The 27,502-nt window shown below is 39.4% G+C and overlaps 1 protein-coding gene across 5 annotated transcripts in view; it reads right to left on the bottom strand.

The window, feature by feature from the left end:
- Positions 1-365: 365 nt before the first annotated feature.
- Positions 366-27,502, bottom strand: part of LOC116268508 (cAMP-regulated phosphoprotein 19) — a 36,807-nt gene continuing 9,670 nt past the window's right edge. The window contains exons 1-4 of one of the 5 annotated variants that reach the window (XM_031668670.1): positions 22,514-22,632; positions 22,224-22,278; positions 10,283-10,405; positions 366-5,212 (exon numbers count right to left, since the gene is read on the bottom strand). In XM_031668670.1, coding sequence (XP_031524530.1) covers positions 5,042-5,212; positions 10,283-10,405; positions 22,224-22,268 — 339 coding nt within the window. In that variant the 5' untranslated portion in view covers positions 22,269-22,278; positions 22,514-22,632 and the 3' untranslated portion in view covers positions 366-5,041. Of the gene's footprint in view, positions 5,213-10,282; positions 10,406-22,223; positions 22,279-22,509; positions 22,633-27,502 lie in introns of those variants that run through there. The other 4 variants (XM_031668671.1, XM_031668669.1, XM_031668668.1 and 1 more) reach the window with 4 other exon arrangements.

Here is a 27,502-nt window from a genome sequence, read left to right as displayed (position 1 = left end):
CTCCCTTAAGTGTTTCCTGTCCTTTCTCTGTTTAATTCCTAAGTTCTCTCTTGAATGATCTGGCTGAGGTGTTATCTCCTCACTATTGTGGCTCTCTATGGAGGAGCTGAGTACCAGATGTCTCTAGTCAGCCAAGTTGAAGCCCCTCCTCTGTAATGTTTTACAAATAAGATGAAAAAGACTCACAATCTGCAAACATTTAATCCTACCTTAAGTACAAAGCCTTTACAAATGCAAAAAAAAAAAAAAATCAAAGATTACAAGTCAATTTCTTTCTGCATACAGTAATAGCTGAAATGTAGACAGATCAACTTCAGAAAAAATACACAGAAAAACATACCACTTTAATAAGACAAAACTGCAAATTAAATCAATAGAAATTAGGTAGATCCATTTATTTTTTAAATACAAGTATAATTTTGGAAGGGGTATTTGACAAATTCAGCATTAACTGCCAACTCTATAGACATGTTTAACAAAAAACAAAACAAAAAAACAAAACAAGGCATTTACTCTTGGCCCTTTCAGTACAGGCGAAGTGTCCGACTGCATCACAAGTGCTAGTGATGCAGTAATAGATCCAAGGGCATAATATTAAATGTTTTTTTTTACTGCAATTTAGTTGAAAAATAACATAATACAAACATATATTAATAGCTATCAAGACCACCAGTGATCTGCAGAATACCTAGAGGCCTACCTACTTAGAAGGTTGAAACTTAGTAAAACTGTATTCAAGTCAGTGTTTTTATTCTTAGATTAACAATGACAGAATGAGATATCTTTGATTCCAACTTTATAAGGTGTGATGGGGAATTGAAAGGAGATATTGGGGAAGACTGGCAGTGTGTGCTGAGTTTGAGTTGGGAATGTGGCTCAAATTAGTCAATATTGATTAGGTTATTGTTCTAGAAAATTTTAAATGTGTCCTAAATTGTGGCATATTGAAAACAATATTAAGGAACAATGATTCATTAGCCCTAAACACAATTTAATGAGTGCCATCGATGGGCTTAAGAAATAAGCAGGGATGGGGGATGGCGAGGCAAAATGAGGTGAAAGAGAAAATGGAAAGTGGAAAATATGCTTGAACATTGGAGAATGTGAAAAGGCCACCAAAGAAACTGCTTTAGGTATCACTCAGAAGTGCTCTTCCCATTGGCTACCTGCTCCTGATCACCCAAACACCAATTTTAGAGCACAGGAGCAGTAATCCCCTTTATCTGCAATTTCACTTTCTGTAGTTACGCGAGGCAACCTTGGTCCAAAAATATGTGGAAAATTCCAGAAATAAACAATTCATGTATTAAATCACAAGCTGGCTGGGCACTGTGGCACATGCCTATAATCCCAGCACTTTGGGAGGCCAAGGCAGGTGGATCACCTGAGGTCAGGAGTTCGAGACCAGCCTGGCCAACATGGTGAAACCCCATCTCTGCTAAAAATACAAAAATTAGCTGGGCATGGTAGCAGGTGCCTGTAATCCCAGCTACTTAGGAGACTGAGGCAGGAGAATTGCTTGAACTCAGGAGGTGGAGGTTGCAGTGAGCTGAGATTGCACCAATGTACTCCAGCCTAGGCAACAGAGTGAGACTCCATCTCAGAAAAGAATAAAATAAATCACAAGTCATCCCGAGTGATGAAATCTCATGATCTCTTGCTCTGTCCTGCCTGGGATGTGAATCATCCCTTTGTCCTGCTTATCCACACTGTATACTACCTGCCCCTTAGTCGCTTAGTAGCCACCTTGGTTGTCAGATTGAAAAACATAGTCGATAAAGGGTTCAGTACTATCTGAGGTTTCAGGCATCCACTAGGGGTCTTGGAATGTATCTCTTGCAGATAAGGGGATACTACTGTATTACATTTCAGCTTCCATAAAACTTTAGTAATTTGGATTAAGAACACAAACCTGATTTAGTAAAAAGTATCCATAAATATTCAGAGGTATAGTTTTGTTTCATCAAGTAAAAAGAGCAACTAATTCCAACTGTTGAAGTAGTAACAAGTAAAGGTTTCACCAGGCTTTCCTTGACGGTTAAGACATATTTTTAGGTCATCAGCACAAGATTATTGAATAACTTGTATGCTACAAACATGCTGCTTCCACTCATCAAAACAACCCAATAATCCTTACTATTCCAATTGGCTGAGAACCATGTCAGATGTTGCGTTCAAGAATGAAATGTTCCTCAAAACTGTTCTATCAAATGTAGTAGCTATTGGACATAAAACAAGTAATTTATTTCAGACTTGAGTTTTCACGAAGTATTTATCATCAACTTCAGTTTATTCCAACATTAATTTATGATAGGACAGTTATTAAGATTAGCCATTTCTCAGACTGTAACTTTGAAATAAGAAGAAATGGACAATTAAGCTCACTAGTCAGAATCTTGATTGAAGTGGTGACACAGTAGCTTACAAATGTCTTCAATAAACTGAGCTTTGAGGCAGAACAAAAAAACCGAAAAATCTAAAACCTCTCTAACCCAAGCACCAATAATGGAGGCTAAGCAATTATATCTACAAATCCGTAACGACAGGTCTCTCCTAATGAAAAGTCCTGAGATTTAAGCACTGTGACTTACAGAAGGCAGGTTGGCTTAATGAGGAAATTTACTTTTAATAAAAAGACAATCAGCAATATTTTATTTTGGGCACTTAGCATTTCACAGATCCTCAATACGTTTTGAGGTAGGTCAAATATTAATAGTGTATTTTACAAACAAAACTCAAGCAGTTGTTTTGTTACTTGTCCCAAACCACAGGAGCAGTTCTATCATGGTCAGGAATAACACGGTCTGTCTGATCTTTCAGATTAGTCTTTCATGTGTGAATTTAATGGTAATTACTTGCAAATATTCATGAAAAAACCAAAAGACTAGATATAGAAATTCTACTCTGGGATATTTTAAACTTCTTAAATTGATCCTATAATGAGTATATACTTGCTCTCGTTACAAATATATATATAGCTGATCTTTACAATTACAAATGAGCACAGGAGTGACTGTGTTGCTTTTCTGCCTTTTGGGGTGAAGATAATCAGCAAGGAAGATAATCAGCAAGCTTTCCTCAGAGCACTAGGCAGCCTTTAACCGAAGGTGCTATGTTCGAGGCACCATTGAGTATGATTTGGGATCATAGGAGAGCAGGTATACTGATGGAACCAGGATTCAGAAAAGATGCCTGGATCCAAAAAGGGGAGGCTCTCTGCAAGTCGAAGACGAAGAGAAAAACAGTAACATCTCAAGCTGCTGATCCTGAGTATCATGCTACAGCATTACAACTACTTGTGAGAGGAGCTCCTACAAGAGCAGTAAACTTGTCCCAATAAAGTCTGTTAAGGTCTTACTAGATAAGCCACAAGTAAAACTAAATTGGTATTTTACTAAAGTGACATCTACAGAAGCAAATATCTAAACATTTTTAATAGGAGTTTTACCTGTCATGTAAATTACTCCCATTGTCAAAAGCCTAATTCAATTAGCTTGTCATAATTCCTAAAATAATTTACCAAAATTCAGCTCATTTTGACATAGGTTCTTGAGCCAGTATTCCGAACTGTTTCATTATGAAGTTCCTTTTATTTAAACAATTGTAGAATATTAGTAATAATACAGGATCAAGAATAGTTAACTTGAGCCTAGGAGTAAGGTTGCAGTGAGCTATGATTGCAGTACTGCACTAGAGCTGAGGTGACACAGCAAGACCCTATCTTAAAAAAAAAAAAAAGAGAGAGGTTAACAACTGAGAAATTAGAAGGAAAATGCCATTATTGTGTTATATAAAAGAGTAAGGATACAGACACCTATGCTTCCATATACGACAAACAGCTCAATACCATTTGAGTCAAAGAACAAAGGGGGAAAAAACAGGTAGCAGGGGGCATGGAATGCAGAGTACTGAAGCCTTTTACTCTAGTGTCTCCAAAATTGAGTGCGGAAGTAAAAAGTTTCTACATTTAAAAAGTTCATATAAATTACATGAATTGCAACTTTCATAAAAATCAAAATGAAAGGTTCTGCATAGGACAAAAGATATGCCTAAGCAACATATCGTATTTGCACAAGGCCACTGAATGTCATGGATATTAGTAACAAATGAAAAGCTTAAGTCTATGGCAGATTGAACTAAGATTTCAGTTTGGTATTCTATAAGCCCGAGATTGTAAACTACTCATTATACAAAAGCTATAATGATTTACAGAGTTTTGTGTAGGAACTCTTGTGCTTCTGGTTGGCACATTATCTACTTTTTAAGTATGTGAAATTAATACAGACATTTGTGAGAGGTTGTGCAAAACTACTGTATTTACAAAAATGGCACAAAAGTGAATTCAACAGTCAATGCACATGCATACTTCATTCACATCTTCAACAACAAAAGGTATTCTAACTCTACAGAACTGAATTATTAGCTTCAATGGCAGCTGTTAAGCACTAGAGTCACATAAGTTACACCAGAATGGGCAAATATTGCCCAAGTAAAATTCTACTGTTAAAGCTGAAACAGGTTTAAGGCCATTCAAGTTCAAGCACAGAGATACAAATCTTTCAGAGCCCCATCTAGTTGTGTTTGAAATATGTGACCTTTCTTCTAACTTGTGGTCTTAAACTTCTGTTTTACAAAATCCAAAAGGTAAATACAGAAGAAATCAATACAATAGAGATTATATTAAATAAGAGTAACATACAAAGCTATAATTAAGATGAAGTAATGAAAGCCAAAACATTAAAATTTTAAAACTTGCTTGTTACTTGTTAGAACCAGTACTACACTAGGAGTTAGGTAATATATACAATTTTTTTCAAGTAGTTTACTTATGTTGCTCTAACATGTCCTCTTCACCAGTGCACTGTTAAACTAATCAAAAACTCTACACATGTATATTCTACAATAGCAGCACACACTACTGCTACCTGCAAAGCTGTCAGTCTCAAATTACTTAGTGAATGAAAGGAAATAAAAAGTAGATAAGTAACATATTAAGGAGAAATAATGGGAATTAGCAGATTCATGCAGTTCAGCCTTTTAATCAGCCAGCCAGCTTGCTAGCAACAAGGGATGGTTTCCGTTGAGGAAGGTCCTGTGGAGTGGGAATGTGGTCACCAGTGACCTCCGTCTTATCTGGAGCTGCAGCAGGAAGTTGCTTGTTCTTCATTTTTGCTTTAGCCATGTTGTAATCCCCAGAATCAAAATATTTTTGCTATAAGTAAAAAACAAAGAACAATTCAGATTAGAGCTTAGCAATTACTGATTTAAGATGTCGATGCAACCCCATAGTGTCAGTATAAGGTTGGTCTAAAAAAATTTAAACAGGAATATTAATTAGACGAAATAGTCTCTGTACTGAGTTCCAGCATAAGTCAACAGCTGAGAAGCCCCCCTTCAGACCAGGCACAGTGGCTCATTCTTGAAATCCCAACACTTTGGGAGGCCAAGGCAGGCGAACCACTTGAGGTCAGGAGTTCCAGGCCAGCCTGGCCAATATGGAAAAACCCCGTTTCTACTAAAAAAAAAAAAAAAAAAAAACCCACAAAAATTAGCTGGGTGTGGTGGCGCACACCTGTAATTCCAGCTACTCCAGAGGTTGAGGCATGAGAGTCACATGAACCTGGGAGGTGGAGGCTGCAGTGAGCTGAGATTACCCCACCGTACTCCATCCAGCCTCGGCAACAGAGTGAGACTGTCTCAAAAAAAAAAAAAACCAAAAACAAAAACAAACAAAAAAAAGAACCTCCCCCTTCAGGCTTTCTTAAACCATTCTGGTTCTAATAAAGAACGATCAAGACTAATATAATATTAAGCTATTTGGGAAGTCCCAGACTCAGTGAAATAAAAACCTTTCATTTATTAATGGAACAACCAGGTTGAAACACTTGCTTAAATTATTTTATAAATAAAACACATAATTTGGCTGGGCATGGTGGCTCATGCCTGTTATCCCAGCACTTTGGGAGGCTAAGGCGAGTGGATCACTTGAGGTCAGAGGTCAGGAGTTTGAAACCAGCCCGGCCAACATGGTGAAACCTCGACTCTACTAAAAATACAAAAATTAGTTGTGGTGGCGTGTGCCAGTAATCCCAGCTACTCCGGAGGCTGAGACATGAGAATCGCTTGAACCCGCTGGGGTGTGGAGGTTGCAGAGAGCTGAGATTGTGCCACTGCACTCTAGCCTGGGTGACAGAGCAAGACTGTCTCAAAAACAAACTCACCCCCCCCATAATTACAGTTATTAAAACTATTACTTATAGTTTCTGGTTTTCTGTCATTTAGAGCAAGTGTTTCTGCAAGAATTTAATCATATTTATTTGAACTAGAGCAGTTCACCAAAAATTAAGGTAAAAATATAAATATTAGAGTAATGAAAGAAATAAACTCACTAGAAATTACTACTTAAAATGCACATCCCTACTCCATACCTCCTCCATTTTTCACATAGAGACACGAAGTATGACTACTGCTTTTTTTAGTTGCCCTTTACCACTAACATGCAAATTGTGATGAGAGCTAAATATCAACCTTAATACAACGAATCTACTTGACTTCCAGAGTGAAAACATAAATCTGCCTGGGTTCTGACTAACACCTATCATGCTGAGCCCACCTTTACTGAGTGCCTGCTACACGTGAGGCACTATGTGAGAGCTAGAGTCAGATACAAAGATGGGACAACAGTCAAGTAAATCAACGATCACAATACTGCCTTAAGTACAAACAGTGCTATATGGTGCTCAAAGAAGGGGACTCTAATCTCAGTCTTGGGTTGGCCAAGGAAATAATCCAGGTATGAAACAAGGGCTTGGACAAAGGGTGAAGGGGAAAAAAACATAATATTTATGGAATCTTATGCTAATATCTTCAGGGATATTTCATGTGATAAAACAAAATAGCTGGGAACTCACAGCTTAGTATAAGACTGTTGAGTGGCCTGAGGAAAGTCTCATTGGCTGCTTTCCTCCACCATTCTTTGATAAGCCAGACCTGGCCTGTGGCCCAAAGGCCTAAGGATAGAAACTGCTTTAATATATTACTGTATATGTACCATACAGAACAGTAACAAGGAACCCTGGACCAGGCCTAGCTAAAGCTTTCTGCAGCTTCACTTCTGTATGTTTTAAAACAAGCAGACAGAAAAACCTCAGAATTTTGATGCACTGTATTATATTAAAAAGCTACTTCTGAATTTTGTAGCCTCTAGAGGAGAACAAAGCAGCCTGCCAAATTTCTTATTTCGTCAAGAGTACATACTGAGAAATTTAACACACATGTAAATTTTAGGCAGATTTCCCCCCAATGTAATAAACCCAGTTTCTAAAGTGAGTAATTTTACAGTAAGCAAAAGTTCATCACAAGGGATCTCATTTAACTGTAGATTAAGCAAAAGTTCATCACAAGGGATCTCATTTAACTGTAGATTAGGCTACTCTGTTTGGGGGAAAGGAATTAAATTTAGTGTGACTAGAGATAAAACTAAAATCAATGCTTGACAATTAGAATTGCCTAAAAAGGAAAAGTTTACTGCAAAAGGCAGCAAATAATCAGAGATTCAGCTAAGACAATAATACAACAAAGATGTCAGAGAAAGAAGTTAATGCTTTAAGATAGAGAAGTGAACTAAATTAATGTTTCTCAAACTGGGATCCACAGATAACAATGATGATCATATCAGCTGTCTTTAACAATCTCTAAATTTCATGAGTTTGTAACGAAAACATTTAAAAATTAATTATGATCTAGATGACAATCTTATAAAAGCCTTCTCTCACCCAAATTTACAGGCCATACTTACATTGGCATTTACAACTACACTGACACTAAGTCATCACCTAAACTGATAATGTTCAACTTTAAAGCCATGTTTCTTACAACTGGATGCTCTCTTTTCTTGGGACTTCACAACCCCTACAAATATGAAAAAACAAAACAAAAAACAAAAAGAAATAAAAAGTGTAAAAATGGGCTACACAGCTTCTATTATCCCTCCCAGTTCTGATTATCTATGTAGTCATGCATACATGGTCATATTGTTAAAAGCCTAATAATAACATTAACCTCATAATAACATTAATGAGTACAACACAGGAAGAGACCTATTATAATCATCATCATATCTAATCAAACCTTCTCAAATTAAGAAGCTACTTAAAGATACTAAGGTAATTTGTCAAGTTTGCTAACTAGTGACAGAGGAAAATTAAAACCGAGACCCTGTGATCCAGAGTTTTAAAAAAATCCAAACTTCATATAAAGAACTTATTCACTGACATTCTGTTATAATACAGAATCATTAAAGAGCTCACTTCTCAATTTCTATCTACTTATTTCTTGATTCAGTGGCATTTTCTTCATTCTCAACTATTTATATCTACAACACCAACTCCAAGATACAATGTATATGAAATCTGACTTAAAGATACTTAAAAAGTAATAAATAATTGAAGCTAGAGAAAAATTAAAATGACAACTGCCCAAATACTGGAAGAAAGCCTATTAGTCAAGGTTATGCTGGAGATGAGCAAAGAAAACACTTCCTAAACATTAATAATCAAGTCAAAATAATTTAATAGCCAAAGATTAATTTATCTCATAACTAAAAACACAGCTGTCATTCTACTTTTTCTATTTATCCCATACATTATGATCTTTATGTTCTAAAATAACCACATAATACTCTATTTTACTGACTTCAACTTATTTAATCATTTCTCTGCTGTTGAATAGTGGGGTGCTGCTACTAATTATAGTTATAAGCTATAAGGAGGATCTTCCAAGTTGGAAGACTTTTTCCTTGTACTGAATTATACCCTTAGATTTAATAAGACATTATTGATTTGAAGAACATTTTTATAAACCTTAATCCATACCCCATTCTGAAACGAGTAATAATTTTTAATGTTTAAACACAACAAAGAGCGTATTAGTTTCATTCAACTTCAACCTTAGCAACAGGTATTATTTTAAACATTTTTGTAATTTAGTTATATAAATACTATGATGTAATTTGCATTTCATTGATTTTCTATAATGTATAAACATTTTTCTGTTTATTGTATTTCCTGTTAAAATCCTTTATCCAGGAGCACCTTAAGTGTTTTTCTTGTATACTTAAAAGTTCCCTTTTGTATATTTAAAAGTTTTTGTATGTATTTTAGATATTAACTATCATTTTCGTAATAACTTCCCTACTTGATTGTATATTTCATGGTACAGGAGTTTTACATCTTTATAAATTTGGTGTAATTATTTCTTGTCATCCTACTATTTCAAAGCTCTGAATGTTATTCTTTTATGTAAGATTAAAAATACCATTCTATTTTTTGCCACTTTAAAACAATCCATATGTAAGTAGAGCTAATACACACACACATGTTTTTTAAGCAAGCAGCCAATACCAGTATATGAATGTATTTAAGGAGAAACATGATTTAGCATCTCATTCAACAATTCTCTTCCGTAAGTAATATTTCATCCTTCCCTGTATAGTAAATAATTTGAATATGCTTAAGCTGAAGATGGAACTAATTTTTTATGGCAAAGGAAGGGGTCACAGGACAATACTCTTAGGGAACAAACAGGTCAACATTATCTCAATCTCGTTATTGAGAAAAAATGGTATCTACCTCACAAAAAACATGGCAAGAATTTGAAAATAATATCTTCAGTAATTTGAACTATGAAAACGAAAATGTTTAAATTGTATTAGAGTAAATCTAACTGTGAAACATATTACATAAAGGAGACAGCTGTGCTTTTATAAGTGATCATTTCATCCAAATAAGTATTTTAAGCTTTTGAATGTTGTGTGGGAATCATCTGCAAAAAAGATGTAAATTTCAAAATATGGACAGAAGGATAAACACCAGCTTCTGGATAGTGGTTGCTTTTGGAGAGATAAGGGAAAGGGCTTATATTTACATATAGGGCAGGTTTCAACTATATCTACAACATTTTCTTTCTTAAGAAAGATAAAACTGAAACCAACATGGCAAAATATAAACATTAAATCTGGGAAGGGGTACATGGGTTCTGTTATATCTGCACTATTTCTACATGCTTTAAATAGTTTATTATTAAAAATGCTAAAGAGTGGTACATTCTCATAATGCTTATTTATAAACTGCAAAATATTGGAAAAACCCATTACAGATACATATACATACATGTACATACCTGATAAAGTACAACGCTATATGCACAGATATTCATTTCACAATCTGTCAGCATACTGAGTTCGTAGGGCTTAAGTATTTGGAAATTACCCATGAGAACTTACCCCTTTCTGCAAACGTTTCCTTAAGAAATCTGAACCTCCAGGCTTTTGTCCCAGATGAGGATATCTTGCTTTTAATTTTGCTTCTTCTGCTTTCTCTGGACTAGTCACTTTATCTTCCATTTCCTAAAATAATTTCAAATAAATTACTTCTCTATTACAACTCAGTTATTTAAAATAATTCACCTTTAAAAATCTGGATTCTGAATTCTAGTTGTTAAATGCCAAGTACCACAGCTTCTGACTAAGAAATCAAACCCAGAAGCCTTTAAAACATCTCTATCTTGTTTTTCAGAAGATCCATGTGATAGCTCTATTATAGCTGTGATGCATGTGTAACACCCCACACACTGGATAAAAATATCAAGATAGCTCAGCTCTGAAGTCTTGCTTGCCATTACTTTTCCAGTCATGTATAATACATTTATAGTTAGTCACCTTCTATGGAACTCTTCAGTTCTTTGCCTATATTTAGAGAATCATCCTAATGCTGTTAAAATATACAGGATTTTTTTCTATTTATCTAAAATTATATATGATTTGAAGTTACTGAGATTCTTTACTAAAAATTAACAGCAGCCTACTCATCAGTACATTTTTCTTGAATACAGATGATTCTGATTTGTTTCTTTTTGTAATAAATTTTTAATATTTTTATTATTTTAAATAATAGAGATGGGGTCTTGCTATATTGCCTAGGCTGGTCTTGAACTCCTGGGCTCAAACAATCCTGCCTCGACCTCCCAAAGTCATAGGATTATAGGCATGACCCACCATGCCTGGCCCATCCTGATATTTTTAAAGAAGAGAAACATCAGTTTTTGTCAATCCTCACATCTATGTATATCACTGCCTAACTCTCCCCCATGTTTAAAATGACAAACTCTGTTCATGTCAAACATCCTATTCTTTAATATATCAAAAACCTGTTTCCTGTCAGAACTATCAATTCTTCAGTCTATTCACTTTGAACAACAGTTTTGATTTATTCTGCTTTCTTTCAAAGTGCTATATTTTATAGGGAAGGAGTGTTTATTACTTCATGGCAAGTACTGCAGAAGAATGAATCAAGAAAAACAGGCTGGGCACGGTGGCTCACTCCTGTGATCCCAACACTTGGGGAGCCGTGGGCGGATCGCTTGAGGCCAGTAGTTCAAGACCAGCCTGCAATATGGACAAAACCCAATCTTTGTAGAAAAGTTTAAAAATTAGCCAGGCCATTGGCATGTGTCTGTGGTCCCAGCTACTCAAAAGGCTGAGGCAAAATGACTGCTTAAGCCCGGGAGGTTGAGGCTGCAGTGAGTCATGATCACACCACTGCACTCTAGCCTGGGTGACAGTGAGACCCTGTCTCAAAACAAAACAGGAAAGGTAAAAAAAGAAAAGAAAAGAAAAGAAAAGAAAAGAAAAGGGGGGGAGAAAAGGGGGGGGAGGGGGAGAGAGAGAGAGAGAGAGAGAGAGAGAGAGAGAGAGAAAGAGCGAGCTGTCTTGAGATAGACAAACCGGGCAGCTGGCAAGGCACATTTTCTAAGTAATGGACTCATTTCTGCACATTAAATCAGCAAATCACATACATCTGCCTATCCTGAGCCTTCTAGGTTACTTAGGAATAGTCAAAGCAAACCATTTACCTATCTAAGAATTGGAAAAAAATACTTTATAAAATTTTGGCATATATTATTATATTCATACATTTAAAAAAATAGAGATGAAGATCCTGTTTCCCTTCCCTTTGTACCCACAGGGGGAAAAATTACAGGTCAGGCTATATTGTCCAGGCTGGTTTTGAACTCCTGGCCTCAAAGCTATCCTCTCACCTTAGCCTCCCAATGTGCTGGGATTATAGGCATGCACCACCACGTCCAGCTCTCATACATGTTTTATAATCAGCTTCATTCATTTTATGTATTATCAGTATTTCATCCTGAACTGCTTCTTCATTTGTTGTTAGATCTTCTCTTTTTCAGTCTTGGAGAATTTTGAGAAAAAAGCTGCTGCTCTCAAATACTGTTTTCTGTGGAGCCTCTTTTTATGCTGCAGATTCATCCATTTATGTTATCTCTTTACAGTGGCCACATCACTCACTCACTTGACATGCACGACATTCAATTATGTGCACTCAGCCAGAAATAGAGAATTTAAATAGTAGTGGTGAGTCTACCAGTCATTCCATTCAAGAAGGGTATGCCCTAGAGACATAAAGTGTGAGGTATGTGATGCAACCTGCCATTCCCACGTTAGTCTCTCGTTGGGTATCTTGCAGAGCATAAGTACATCATCATTGTAGTGTTTAAAATCTCAGCCCATACAACACAAGCCCATTACCTCAGCTAGCACTCAACGTAAGAATCACCCTAGCCATCTAGCCATCTGTTCAAACACTGTACATAAAAGTGACTACCTGCTCAACTGAGAATTGATGGGGCAGTCTCCAATATGATTATGCCTTCTCTAGAATTTTGTCAAGGGTGATTTTAGTTATATGTGATTTTTTTTCCCTTACTAACATTAGAACCTAACCCCATGTAAGATATGACCGCACCATATTCATCACAAAAGCCAGAGAAATAAACATAAATGTAAGATTACCGAGTTTAATGTAGGAAGGCGGGCTGAGTCGCTGCACAGCTTCACTGTGGCTCAGCCCTCACTGCAGACACCTACTGCAGCCCAAGGGTGTTCTCCGCGCTGCGGTTTAGAAGTGATGTGGGAGGAGAGGCCTACTCTTGGGTTTCCCTGCACAGCTGGCTTCAAATAATACTGGCTGAAAAGGACCCCAAGCTAATTGTCACCTTTTAGTCCCTGCACCTTCAAATTAAGGGTGTTACTGGAGTCCTACATTTCCAATAAAAATTCAGCTTTCTTGAGCCTAGGAAATGAGACCTCTCCACTTCTTCCTTTGATTTGAAATAGTTCTCCAAGTCTAACAGTTCCCTGATTTCCTAAAAACTTTTCAAAGGAAAATTGTATGTAGGTAGCAACTTACTCTAGTTTCCAGTGTTTCTGCAGGTTTCCTCCATTTGACATATAAAGGAAAATACCTTTTACACAATCCTGGCATTCCCTTATTTTCTCTTTCTTCTTTTTTTTTTTTTTTGCCATGTTGGCCAGGCTGATCTTGAACTCCTGACCCCAGCTGATCTGCCCGCCTTGGCCTCCCAAAGTGCTGGATCACAGGCGCAAGCCACTGGGTCCAGCTGCATTCCCTTGTTTTCTTAATAAGGAATACATTGATATATCATATTAAGCATGCTCAATTAAATTAAAAAATGTTTTGGGCAAAACAGCATCTATGAGCTGCAAATATCATTTATATTTAGAATGAATTTATAGTATGTCTTCTTGAACATTCTTGCCAAATACATAGCACAATTGAAAGCCCCTGCTAGCTGCAACTTCCTAACTGGATTCAGAATTTCAGTTGGATTTAACACCAAAAGGGGAAAAGATGACCTAGTCTAGATTTTTTGATGTGGTAAACACCATTAAGACATCCACAATACTTTTCATGAATCCTACAGAAACATTCTACAGAGGTAGGTAGTTCTAGGACCTTAATGATAAGTTAGTTCAAGTGCTTGGACATGCATTAATATTCTGACAGTTACTGAGTTTCTATTAGGTTCTGTCAATGGCATCTATGCCAGATTAAAAGGCATGAGAGAAGAAAGAATCCATTCTGCTCCTGGTGATGCCACCACCAATAGCAGACAGCAGTCGCCCCTGTGAGCTCCTACAGAGGGACATATCGCAGATAAACAGGGGCTCTAGTAGCAGCTACATGACAATGGGAGCAGACGATCATGGACTCTGAACAGTACTCATCCTTGCAGGGTCAAAGGCTTTCTGTAATCCTTACCTCTGGAAACATCATCTTCCTCTCTTTTGTTCCTCTATTCCTTCTAATGCGTAACCTTATTCCCTAAAAACCATATTCCTTCCTTTTTAAAACATGCAAAGTGGTTTCTGCTCCTGTCTCCCAACAGGACACTGATAAAAGCAGGTAAAATAAGTGATTTATCCATCCAGTCATGTTCAAAAATGCAAAATAGAATATAATTTGATGGGACTCCATGTTTCTGGACCTCAAGGGAATTCCTAAACATTTACTTAAGCTAGAACGAAAACAAAGGGGAGATAAGCAAATAGTTACTTGCTTATTTTTTCCAAAAAGAATCACAAAAAGATTAAATCATAAACTAGTCAAACTTTGGGTTAAACAGGTTAGGATGTAAGGGATAAAGGACAGAAATGACTATTACTAAAGAAAGAAATTGGTATATATATACATATACTGATAAGTCAATATTGTAATTTTAATGTCTTTATCATGTAGAGGTAAAAAAGGAAAAAAAATACTTTATAACAGTACCATATTTTTAGTTTAAGTGTTCTATGGTCCTGTATAATTTAGAATAGGGCTTATAATCTTAATTTTTACATCTTGTTTAGTTAGGAATGCATGAAAAACTTGAACGAGAACCAGTTAAGTAGCAGAAATAAAAAGGAGTGTTGGGGAGAGCAAGAAAGGAAGAAAAGTTAAAAAAAATTTAAATACCAAAAAGAAGCCAAAGGTAAGGAGAAACAAATCCCAATATGTGAGTAACCACGATAACCATACTGAAGCAATAAACTGTCCATTTAAATCCAGTAGCTGAATTAAAGAAAAAAAAAAAATCTAACCACTTGTGGAGTACACATTTAAAAAAAATCTAAACCAGGACATAGGTTGAAAGTAAAAAAGACTGAGGGGTAGGTGATGGTGGTGACATACCAGGCAAATCCTTACCAAAACAGAGCTAGCGCAGTGCACCTACATTTTCTTTTTTTTTTTTTTTTTAAGATACATGGTCTTACTATGTTGCCCAGGCTAGTCTAGAACTCCTGGCCTCAAGCAATCCTCCTGCCTTGGCCTCCCAAAGTGCTGGGACTGCAGGCGTGAGCCACTGTGCTGGACTGTGCCACTAATAAAATGGCCTGAAAATATATAAAGCAAAAATTGACAGAACTATAGGGAGCAACTGACACTATGGAATTCAACACACCCTCCTTACTTATTGATAGCTATAAAAGATAAAGTAGTTCAGATACTTGATTTTAATTTTACACCTAACAATTAGGGAATGCATATTCTTCCACAAGCACAAATGGAAAAACTGACTTATACTAGGCCATAAAGCAAATCTTAACTATTTTCTTCCAGACCACCATGTATGACTGCAATTCATTAAAGTCAGTAAAAATAAAAAAATTATAAATCTCTTAATATTTAGAAATTAAAAACATACTTCTACATAACTCCTGGTTAAAAAAGAAAGCATGAGTATTTTAAAAAATAGGAGTTCTAGACCTACCTGGCAATACAGTAAGACCTTGGCCTTTACAAAAAAATTTTTTTAATTAGGCAGGTGTCGTAGTAGATGCTTATATGCCTATAGTCCTGGCTGCTTGGGAGGCTGAGGTGGGAGGGTCACTTAAACCTACCCTGGGAGACAGAGCGAGACCCTGTTTCTTTAAAAACAAACAAACAAAACCCTACACATACCAAAACTTGTGGGATATAGCAAGTATCCCTCAAGGGCTTATATCAGAGAAGAAAGCTAAATCTCAATGAGCTACGCATCCAATTTAAGAAGTTAGACAAAGAAAGGAGCCCAAAGAAAATGGAGAAATAAAAAGCAGAAATTAATGAAAAAGATACAATAGAAAGGGCCAATAAAGGGGGTGGGGATGACAAGTTTAAGAAGTTTTCTTTTTGTTGTTTTTTTTTTTTTTTTTTTTAAAGACAGAGTCTCACTCTGTTGCCCAGGCTGGAGTGCGGTGGTGGCATGATCTTGGTTCACTGCAACCTCCACCCCTCCCCGTGTCGAGTTCAAGCGATTCTCCTGCCTCAGCCGATTCTCCTGCCTCAGCCTCCCAAGTAGCTGGGATTACAGGTACCCACCACCGCGCCTGGCTAATTTTTGTATTTTTAGTACAGATGGGGTTTCATCATCTCGCCCAGGCTGGTCTTGAACTCCTGACCTCGTGATCCACCTGCCTCCGCCTCCCAAAGTGCTGGGATTACAGGTGTGAGCCACCGTGAAGAAGTATTTTTTATAATTCAAATCTGGTTTTGAAGTTTTAGTCTCCAAGAAGCCTTTGTGTTACACAGCAATTTTACTACATTTTAAAAATAGATGCTGTAATGTAAGTGGATTTACTTAGGTAAGTAGCTTCTAAATTGATAATGGGGTCCGGAGAAGGCAGAATTCTGAACTTCTGGCTATTGTCTACAAGTTGGGAGAGGAACCCCAGGATATGGTAACACAGATATATGTTTACACACAGATACATGTATACGATGTATCCAAAACAAAAACTAAAACCTTAAGGACAGTATTTTTAATAATAGTTATTGTCTTGGCATGTGCGTTTTTCTGAAACGTACAACTGAAATACATCAGAAATTCTTTCTGTGAATAGGTGGGGTATAAGTTATAAATACATACACGTAAAAAGGACATTCAAATAACTAAGGATTATTTTGTAGTCCATTATACACTGAGCATAATTATGTCTCAATGACTGATACTACTTTTCAGCCTTCGGCAGAGGAGAGTTATACAGCAACACCAGCAATAAAAATCTGATCACTCTAAGCAAATTCTCCTCTATCTGCTCAGCAGTATGTTCACCGATGCACTGATTGATGAATAACTGAAAGGATTAATGAAAGCCAACAAATCCTTTGGGATATTGCCAGGAAGGTACCAATACCGTATCAAGCTCTATGGAAAATTACTGTTGTCATTCTATTAAGTCCTTGCTTGCCCAGTGTCTAGCATTTAATGAACGTTCAATAAAAGTTCATTCATCTGAATGAAAAAATACAATGTACTTGTTTCCATAAAGCTATAAAGCTAAGAAACTTTCTCCACACTTGAGGATTTCACCATCAGCTCATCTTTAATATTTTATGTTATAGTAAAACACAGCTTCAAGATTAGAAGTTGTTAAGTATTAAAGTCTTGCACAAACAAAAGAAGCAATCCTAACAAACTGCTGTGTAGCAAACTGCTAAGACAGCTAAGAGAAACATTTAAAAACTTTTCTGACGTTTACCTCCAGATTGTTAGGAATCGATAGTTGGAAAGACCAAGGGTGCATGCTGTGTTCACTCTGAATAGAAACAGAAAACATGGATGTGGCGGTGGCTCACACCTGCAGCCCCAGCTACTCAGAGGCTGAGGTAGGAGGCTAGGTGAGCCCAGGAGTTCAAGGCTGCAATATGCTATCATTGTGCCACTGCACTCCAGCCTGGGTGACAGAGCAAGACCCTGTCTCAAACATAACAAAAATATTCTTGAGCCTTTAGGTAACCAAAAGTAGTGTCAAAAGAGCCCCTGAAAATACCAATATGAACTCCTATTTTTAAAATACTGGAAGCATCGGAAAACAATTTATATCTCTTTATAGTTGATATATTAAAATAATTTAGATAAATTCCTCTTCTACCACTCATAAAGGCACCAACCTGTATCTTTTACCTGACAATTTCATTGACAGCTTTACTGTAGGTATCCTTTCCAAGACATGTTAGTTTGGTGAGTCTTACAACCTCTAGAAAACCTGCTATTGAGATCTTAAAAAAAAAAAAAATTAAGGCCACAACACAAACGAAAAAATATATACACACATCCCTGTAGTTTCGTTCAAGAGATCTTAAGTGGGTCTAAGCTAAGGTTTCATCTTACCATGGTCTATTCTTCTCTGTGGTACTAGCATTGTCATTTGTTTTGAAATAGTACGTCGGCAAAGGTTTCAACAGAAAAGTTCTGAGAAAAATCCATTCAACCATTTTGTAAATAATGTCAAGCACAATGTTGAGTGCTGTGAGAGAGCAGATATACAAACCAGGGTCCCTAAGCAAAAGCTGCTCACAGTGCAATTAAAATTACCATCTTTTTTTTTTTTTAGACAGGGTCTCCCTTGGTCACCCAGTGGCGCCATCAAAGCTCACTGTGGTTTTGACCTCCGGGAGGTCAAATGATCCTCCCCTCAGCCTCTGGAGTAGGTGGGACTACAGGTGTAGATTTATTATTATATTTTAGAGATGGGGTTTTTCTATGTTGCCCAGGCTGGTCTCAAACTCCTGGCCTCAAGCGATCTTCCCACCTTGGCCTCCCAAAGTGCTGGGACTACAGGCACGAGCCACCTTGCAGGGCCAGAATTATCTGTTTTAAGTTCCCACTTGCCTCTTCTCCCCTCCAGGACTAGTACACATGCCTTAGCTTACTGTTGACAGATTCATGAGCTCTGTGCTCAAAACTTCTAAATGTCTGTTTTCACTTCAGTGGTTATCTTAAACACAAATATAAGCATATTCTGCGGCATCTGAATCACCATGTTGCATCTAAATAGTGCTATGTGGGTTCTGCATCTGAGCTTTCTTGCACCAAGACTCAGTAGGTTACTCCAACTGTCCAAGAAAATGAGACAAGAATAGAGCTGAACTTAAAATGTGATTGTATCTATGACTCTGGAAACTCAGTGACCTCATAGCTTACTCTTAAAGGGGGAACTGAGCCACCACATGGCCTAGGGGAGTGTTTACTTGACAAACTCAAAAAATCCCTTAACTTTTAACAATTGCTGTCATATTCCAAATACATTGGAAATTTAATTTCAGCAAAATACCAAGCACACAATCAAAAATTTAGACTGGCTTTGCTTGTATTTAATCTGTTTTAAATTTTATTTTATTTTTTTGAGACAGAGTCTCACTCTGTCGCCCAGGCTGGAGTGCAGTGGCACAATCTCCACTCACTGCAACCTCCACCTTCCAGGTTCAAGCCATTCTCCTGCCTTAGCCTCCAGAGTAGCTGGAACTACAGGTGTGCGCCACCACACCTGGATAATTTTTGTATTTTTTAGTAGAGATGGGGTTTTACCATATTGGCCAGGGTGTTCTTGAACTCCTGACCTCATGATCCGCCAGCCTCGGCCTCCCAAAGTGCTGGGATTACAGGTGTGAGTCACCGTGCCCGGCCAAATTTTATTTTATTTATTTATTTATTGACACAGAATCTTGTTCCGTTGCACAGGCTGGAGTACAGTGGTATGATCTCAACTCACTTCAACCTCTGCCTCCTGGGTTCAAGCAATTCTTGTGCCTCAGTCTTCTGAGTAGCTGGGATTACAGGTGTGGGCCACAGCACAGGCCTTTTAAATTTTTAAAAAATATTTTTAAAGCAGCTCACTGTAGCCTCGAACTCCTGGTCTCAAGTGATCCTTGCACCTCAGCCTCCCCAGTAGCTGGGACTACAGGCATGCCACCACACCTGGCTAATTTTTATTTTTATTTTTAATTTAATTTAATTAATTTTTTTTTTTTTTTGAGACAGAGTCTTGCTCTGTCGCCCAGGCTGGAGTGCAGTGGCGCGATCTCGGCTCACTGCAAACTCCGCTACCCAGGTTCACGCCATTCTCCTGCCTCAGCCTCCCGAGTAGCTGGGATTACAGGCGCCCGCCACCACGACCAGCTAATTTTTGTATTTTTAATAGAGACGGGGTTTCACCGTGTTGGCCAGGATGGTCTCAATCTCCTGACCTTGTAATCCGCCCCTCTCGGCCTCCCAAAGTGTTGGGATTACAGGCGTGAGCCACCGGGCCGGTCCTATTTTTATTTTTCATAGAGACAGAATCTTACTCTGTTGACCAGGCTGGTCTCAAACTCCTGGCATCAAGCAATCCTCCTGCCTCAGCCTCCGAAAGTGCCAGAATTATAGGCAAGAGCCACCACGCCTGGCTGTTTTAGTTTTAGAGTGCTACACAAGTTAAGAGATAAGAGTTTATACTTATTTTTTATGTTTGTACATATTTAATTGTATCCTAACACAAGATAGGAATCTATCTGGTTTTCTTCTCTTACCAAGGGAGCACACCCCACTCAAGATAGAGAAAGTGACTTAGCTTTTACTCCACGCAAGGCCCAGCTATCTACCTTAATTCTTTAGAGGCAATAGGCAATAGGCAATCTACCAGTAAACTATAAAGGTATTTTTAGCTGAATACTTTGGCTTTAAGTGGAAGGTCAATTGGGTACACAGACAATAACTCAATTTTTTAGGTCATCGAACTGATCTTCCAAATAGAAGAAACAGGTGATTTGGCCCACAGGAACACAGAAGTGACTGTGCACATTTTCTTCATGGTTAGGGACACTATCCATGCCACAGGCACTTAGCATTTACAGTCAATCCTGTATTTAAGAAGGAACATTATATTCCTAACACACTTTGGTTGATTTTAATGACAGCAGCTAAAACCAAAGCACCTTAAATAAATGTTTAATGTAGACAATCAATAAGAGAAAACGTTCAAGCTACCCTTAGTATTGTTAAAAGATACATAAGGCTTTTCCAAGTAGAAGTATTTACACTCTAGAAATCAACACTGCATACTTGGCAACACACTAACAGAACTTATCAAAGAAAATTACACAGCACACTACTGTGCACCAGAAGTTAATGCTAAGTTTGATGTCAGTGTTTAAGGCAAAACACCACAGAGAGGGATTTATTTTTTAGGGTTCCTAAATTTCAAGCAATAATGAACACAACAAGTATTTTTACAATAAGCAGGTGATACTTGATACTCCTTTTAAGATTGCAATCTTTAACATTTGTATTTTTTGCCCCCCAAATTCATTTTTTTGGTAATGTGTAAAAATATCTATTTTCACTGGATATTCTCAAATCATGTGGTAACTTGGACTTTTACCTATGCTATATGTTATTTTCTCGCTTTTCAATTACTTTAACATCCTAACAGAAGCCCCCAACTCAAGAGAAGTTAACACAATTTTAAGAACATATGGAATGGCCTTAGAACACTAATCCAATTCCCAACTTAATTAGGACATAAGCGCAACATTAAGCAGAAACCCGCACGAAGGTCAAGCAGTAGACCAAAATCGTGTTTAACGACAACACAACCTGATTTGTAAGAAAAATTGTTGATAAACAATTTAGGAAACAGGATACCTCGGCCCCTTCTCACTTGTCGGCCAGTCACACCTACCTAGGAGAGCAGGGCGGTGGAAATAATTACAATGGGAGAGACAAACACTAGCCTAGATAAATAGAAAGTCTTGATATTCATAATTTGAACCACACTGACACTCCTGGCCTATTCCCCTACATCAGGAAGACACAAGTGCGTTTAAAAAATATTCCTATGTTTCCAATAAAACCCTGATTAATTTCGTGAGTAAAATTTTAAAATTCCACCCTTTCGATTTTTAGTCGAGTACCATATCTGAGTCCCATTGACTGCAACCTTTTCCAGCACAGACTGCGCTGAACACTGCAGGTGATTCACCTCCTCTAGGCCTCGCCCCGCCGTGGGAGGCAAGCACCAGGATTCCGCCTTTACAGGTGAAGGCACTGAAGGCGGACTGTACCCACTGACCATGGTTACAAGGGTTGGCCCTGAAATACCAAGCCCGGCCCACATCGCGGCCCGCACACGAGGCTGCCTTTAGCGTAAACCGCACGCTTACAATACAAGTAGTTGGAGAGTTCTTCAGAGAAAAAAATCAAACTTCCTAAGCAAACTGACGCTCACAAAAAAACTTTAGGCTCTACGCCCAGACTGCGTCCCGGGCGCTCGCGTAAATGTAAGTGACTGAGGAACACCGCGACCCACGGAGGTGTTAGAAAAGGCACGATTCGGAGTAAACGCGGGGCACGCTGGAACTCCCAGTTCGTCGGCGCACCAGCCAGCCAGTGACTGCGGGAAGCCAAAGGTGGGGCGCAGGAGCCTCGGCCTCTTGCGCCTCCGCCCCGCATGCAGGGCGCGCCCCTCCGCCCGGCGGGAGCAGGCCGCCCGCCAGACCCGGACCCGGCCAGGGCCCAGGGCCCAGGGCCCAGGGCCCACGCCCCACGCCCCGCGCACTCACCTTCTGCTCCTCCGCGGAGGCTGCCTCGGGGACTTCCGCAGACATAGTGCTCCCTCTGCAGACGAGACGCCGGGAAAAGATGCGATTAGCCGGTGGCCGAGGCCACCCGGCAGCCTGCCGCCTCAGGCCCGCCCGCCGCCCGGCCCAACTCTCCCAGCGCCCGCCGGGCCGCCTCCGCCCGCAAAAATGGCCGCCGCCTTATGACGACACGGAGCCGCGAAGCGCTCCGCTGGCCAAGGCCCTCGCACGCCGGAGCCCGCCTGCCCCTCCAGCACCGCGCCCCTACCTACTTGACCCCGCTTCTCCCGCTCGCTGTCGTTCAAACACTTCCTTTTTTCCTTCAAAGGTCGCCGCTCCCGCCTCACCTCACATCCGTCTGTGGCTGCCTAATGCTTCCTGGGAATTGTAGTTTCTAAATGGAACCGCCTCTCCCCGCCCTTTCCTGCGCACTCTGGCCCCCTCGTTCTAGGAGCTTTTTATTTTACTCTTTCTATTTAACCAGCCTCGCCTAGTTCCGTTCTCCTCGCTCTCCGCTCTGTAGCCACACAGGCTGTCTTTTGGGCACGCCAAAGCTCCTTCCTCCATTCTGCCACGCCTTCACATCTCCAGTCCTACGTCTCCGCCTCAGAACCTTTCCTTCCTAAACCTCTACACTAGGCCACCTCTTAAAGGCCGTCACAGCTCTGTACAGTTCCTCAACAACACGAACTGTATCATTAGACAATTGTCGTGACTTTAGGTCACCTTTCCTGCTCAGATAAGCCACACCAGGGCAGGGATCTCGTCTGTAATTATTTATATTTTACTCTGAGGGTCCAGCACTTCCAAGATACCTAACGAAGGAATTCAGATTCATTTGTCCACTCCCAGGGGGTCCACTCCCACAAGCTTACCCAAACTGCTAGCATTGAGCTCCCCCAATGACACTTTCATTTGCCAAGTCCTGCGGCTTCATATTGAATCCTCATTCTACTTGATATCTGAATTTACTGTCAATGTTTGTCGGTTCCAACAAAATGTCCTTCAGAAACTTGGAAATAAGATTGCCCTCAAAGAGTTACACTAGTAAAAAAGCACAGAAAATGAATGCAATTTGGATAAGAAGTTTGGAAACCATCGAAACTCAACCAGGATGTAGAATCTCAGACAGGAAGAATTGCACTAGAATTGCAACTAGAAAAACAAAAAGAGTTAATATTGCACTCCTTTTGGAGAAACGAAGGAAGGTGTTTGTCAGCCAAGGAAGTATTGAAAGTAAAATGGTTCAACAGGCCAACTGTTTGACAAAGATACCCCTTAAGAATGTCTCACGCTGGGCTAGCTGAGAAACTATAAGATCAATGACATATTTGTTCTCATTCTATACTCACAAAGTAATATACTGAAAATTTGCCTTTCCCTTAAGCAGAACTTCAGAGAGAAAGAAGAATGCACTAGTTAGGCCAACTGGAGCATTTAACAATTGTATTTTTATTAATAAATTGACTGGCATTCTAGTATATGTCCTATATCAATGTATTTGTGAACTTAGGTTAAAATCTGATAGACATACACTTATGATGAAATGCAGCCTCAAGAAAATTGTTGTGGCCAGGCACAGTGGCTCACTCATAATCCCAGCGCTTTGGGAGGCCAAGGTGGGCAAATCACTTGAGCTCAGGAGTTCAAGACCAGCCTGGCCAACATGGCGAATCTCTGTCTCTACAAAAAGAAAAAAAAAAAGGTTTTTTTTTTCTTTTTCTTTTTCAGACAGATCACCCAGGCTGGAGTGCAATGGTGCAATCTCGGCTCACTGCAACCTCTGCCTCCTGGGTTCGAGCAATTCTGCCTCAGCCTCCCAAGTAGCTGGGATTACAGTTGCCCACTATCACACCCAGATAATTTTTTGTATTTTTAGTAGAGACAGGGTTTCGCCGTGTTGTTCAGGCTGGTCTCGAACTCCTGGCCTCAAGTGATCCACCCGCCTTGGCCTCCCAAAGTGCTGGGATTATAGGTGTGAGCCACCACACCTGGTCTTTTTTTTTAATTGGCTATGTGACCTTGGATAAAAAGAATCTGTTTCTGATAGTGACACTCGCAGGAGGGGAAGTTTGAATTTCTGGAGGGCAGACTTTGGTCAAATGGAGAATTCACCATGGGCAACGCTCCACTATGAGGACTGCCTGGAAAGTCATTCTTTCCCAACTAACACCACTCTGCATCATTATGAACCTTAATGTGTAAAACTGCACACTGGTCCCCAGCACCCTGTTTCTCAAAACTCTCTTCTCTTGATCTCCAGGATACTATTGTCTCATGGATTTCCTCCTACTTGACCTCCCTGTTGCATCTTAACCTGCCTCTTAATGGGAGGATTCTAACAGTTCTGTACTTGGATCCCCTTCTCTTCTAGGTTTATACAGCCTCCAGGAAATAACTTCCACCTTCATAGCTTTTTTTCTTTTTTGAGACAAAGTGTCACTCTGCCACCCAGGCTGGGGTGCAGTGGCACGATCTCAGCTCACTGTAATCTGCCTCCTAGGTTCAAGTGATTCTCCTGCCTCAGCTTCCCAAGTAGCTGGGACCACAAGCACATGCCACCATGCCTGCCTAATTTTTGTATTTTTAGTAATTGTAGGCCAGGTGTGGTGGCTCACACCTGTAATCCCAGCACTTTGGGAGGCTGAGGTGGGTGGATCACGTGAGGTCAGGGGTTCGAGACCAGCCTGGCCAACATGGTAAAACCCTGTCTCTACTAAAAATACAAAAATTAGCTGGTTGTGGTGGTGGGCACCTGTAATCCCAGCTACTCGGGAGGCTGAGGCAGGAGAATTGCTCAAACTTAGGAAGCGGAGGTTGCAGTGAGCTGAGATCACATCACTACACTCCAGCCTGGGCGACAAGAGCGAAACTGTCTCAAATAATACTACTAATAATAATTTGTAAAGACGGGGTGTTGCTTTCTTGGCCAGGCTGGTCTCAAACTCCTGGCCTCAAGTGCTCCGCCTGCCTCAGCCTCCCGAAGTGCTGGGATTACAGACTTGAGCCACTGGGCCCACTGGACATTCATAGTTTCAACTGCCATCTAGGGATACCTTCTTTTTTGTGGCTTCATTTTATTGTACTTCTAGATACTGCGTTTTTCACAAATTGAAGGTTTCTGGCAACCCTGCCTCCAGCCTCTATAGGCACCATTTCTTCAACACCATGGGCTCACTTTGTGTCTGTGTGTAACATTTGGGTAATTCTTGCAATATTTCAAACTTTTTCATTATTATTACATGTATGATAGTGATCTGTGATCAGTTATCTTTGATATTACTATTGTAATTTTGGGGGAGTACCACAAACCACTCCCAAATAAGACAGTGAACTTAACCGACAAATATGTATGCTCTGACTGCTCCACCAACCAGCATTCCCCTGTCTGTCTGTCCTTGGGCCTCCCTATCCCCTCCTGAGACACAACGATATTGAAATTAGGCCAAATAGTAACCCTACAATGGCCTCTCAGTGTTCAAGTGAAAGGAAGAGTTGCATATCTCTTCCTTTAAATCAAAGGCTAGAAATGGCCAGGTGCGGTGGCTCATGCCTGTAATCCCGGCATTTTGAGAGGCTGGGGCTGGTGGATTGCTTGAGTCCAGGAGTTTGAAACCAGCCTTGGCAATATGGTAAACTTCATCTCTACCAAAAATACAAAAATTAGCCAGTCTCATAACCTGATCTCTAAATAAACAAATAAATAGATTAAAAATTTTTTAAAAGCTGGAAATGATTAAGCTTAGTGAGGAAAGCATGTCAAAAGCTGAGACGGCCAAAAACTAGGCCTTTTGTGCCGAAGAGTTAGCCAAGTTACGAATGCAAAGGAAAAGTTATTGAAGGAAATTGAAAGTGCTACTCCTGTGAACACATGAATGATATGAAAACGAGACAGCCTTATTGCTGATATAGTCCAAGTTTTAGTGATCTGTATAGAGAGCAAACCAGCCACAACATTCCGTTAAGCCAAAGCCTAATCCAGAGCAAGGGCTTAACTGTCTTCAATTCTGTGAAGTCTCAGAGAGGTGAGGAAGCTGCAGAAGAAAAGAATGAAGCTAGCAGAGGTGAGTTCGTGAAGTTTAAAGAAAGAAGCCATCTTCATAACATAAAAGTATAAGGTAAAGTAGAAAGTGCTGATGGAGAAGCTGCAGCAAGTTATCCAGAAGATCTAGCTAAGCTAATTGACGAAGGAGGCTACAGTGAGCAACAGATTTTCAGTGTGGACAAAATGACCTTCTGTTGGAAAATGTTATCCAGGACTTTCATACTAGAGAGAAGTCAATGCCTGACTTCGAAGCTTCAAAAGACAGGCTGACTGTCTCCTTAGGGGCTATTGCAGCTGGTGACTTTAAGCTGAAGCCAATGCTCATTTACTATTCTGAAAATCCTAGGGTTCTAAATCTGCTCTACTTGTGCTCTGTAAATGGAACCACAAAGCCTGGATGACAGCACACCTGTTTAGAACATGGTTTAGTTTGGTTTAGTTATTATTTTAAGCTCACTATTGAGACCTACTGCTCAGAAAGAAAAAAAATCCTTTCAAAATATTATAGCTCATTAACAATGCACTTTTCTAAGAGCCCCAAAGGAGGTGTACAAGGAGATTAATGTGTTTTCATGCGTTCTAACACAACATCCATCTTGTGGCCCAAAGATCAAGGAATAATTTCAACTTTCAAGTCTATTTTTTTTTCTTTGAGATGCAGTCTTGCTCTGTTGCCCAGGCTGGAGTGCAGTGGGTGCAGTCTCAGCTTACTGCAGCCTCTGCCTCTTGGGTTCCAGCGATTCTCCTGCCTCAGCCTCCTGGGTAGCTGGGATTTGCAGGCACTTGTCACCACGCCTGGCTAATTTTTAAATTTTTAGTAGAGACGGGGTTTTGCCATGTTGACCAGACTGGTTTCGAACTCTTGACCTTAGGTGATCCGCCTGCCTTGGCCTCCCAAAATGCTTCAAGTCTTAATGGGAAATCCATTTGGTAAAGCTATAGCTGTCATATACAGTGATTCGTCTTATAGATGTGGGAAAACTAAACTGAAAACCTTCTGGAAAGAATTCACCATTCTAGATGCTATTAAGAACATTTGTGATTCAAGGGAGCAGGTCATTGTATCAACATTAACAGAAAGTTGGAAGAAGTTAATTCCAACCCTCATGGATGACTTTGAGGTATTCAAGACTTCAGTGGAGGAAGTAACTGCGGATGTGACAAAAAGAGCAAGAGAACTACAAGTGGAACTTGACAATGTGACTGAATTACTGCA

This window comes from Papio anubis, chromosome 7, assembly GCF_008728515.1.
Source record: "Papio anubis isolate 15944 chromosome 7, Panubis1.0, whole genome shotgun sequence".
NCBI lineage: Eukaryota > Metazoa > Chordata > Mammalia > Primates > Cercopithecidae > Papio > Papio anubis.
Note: the sequence above shows the minus strand (reverse complement) of the source record. Positions and strands in the feature narration are given on the sequence as shown.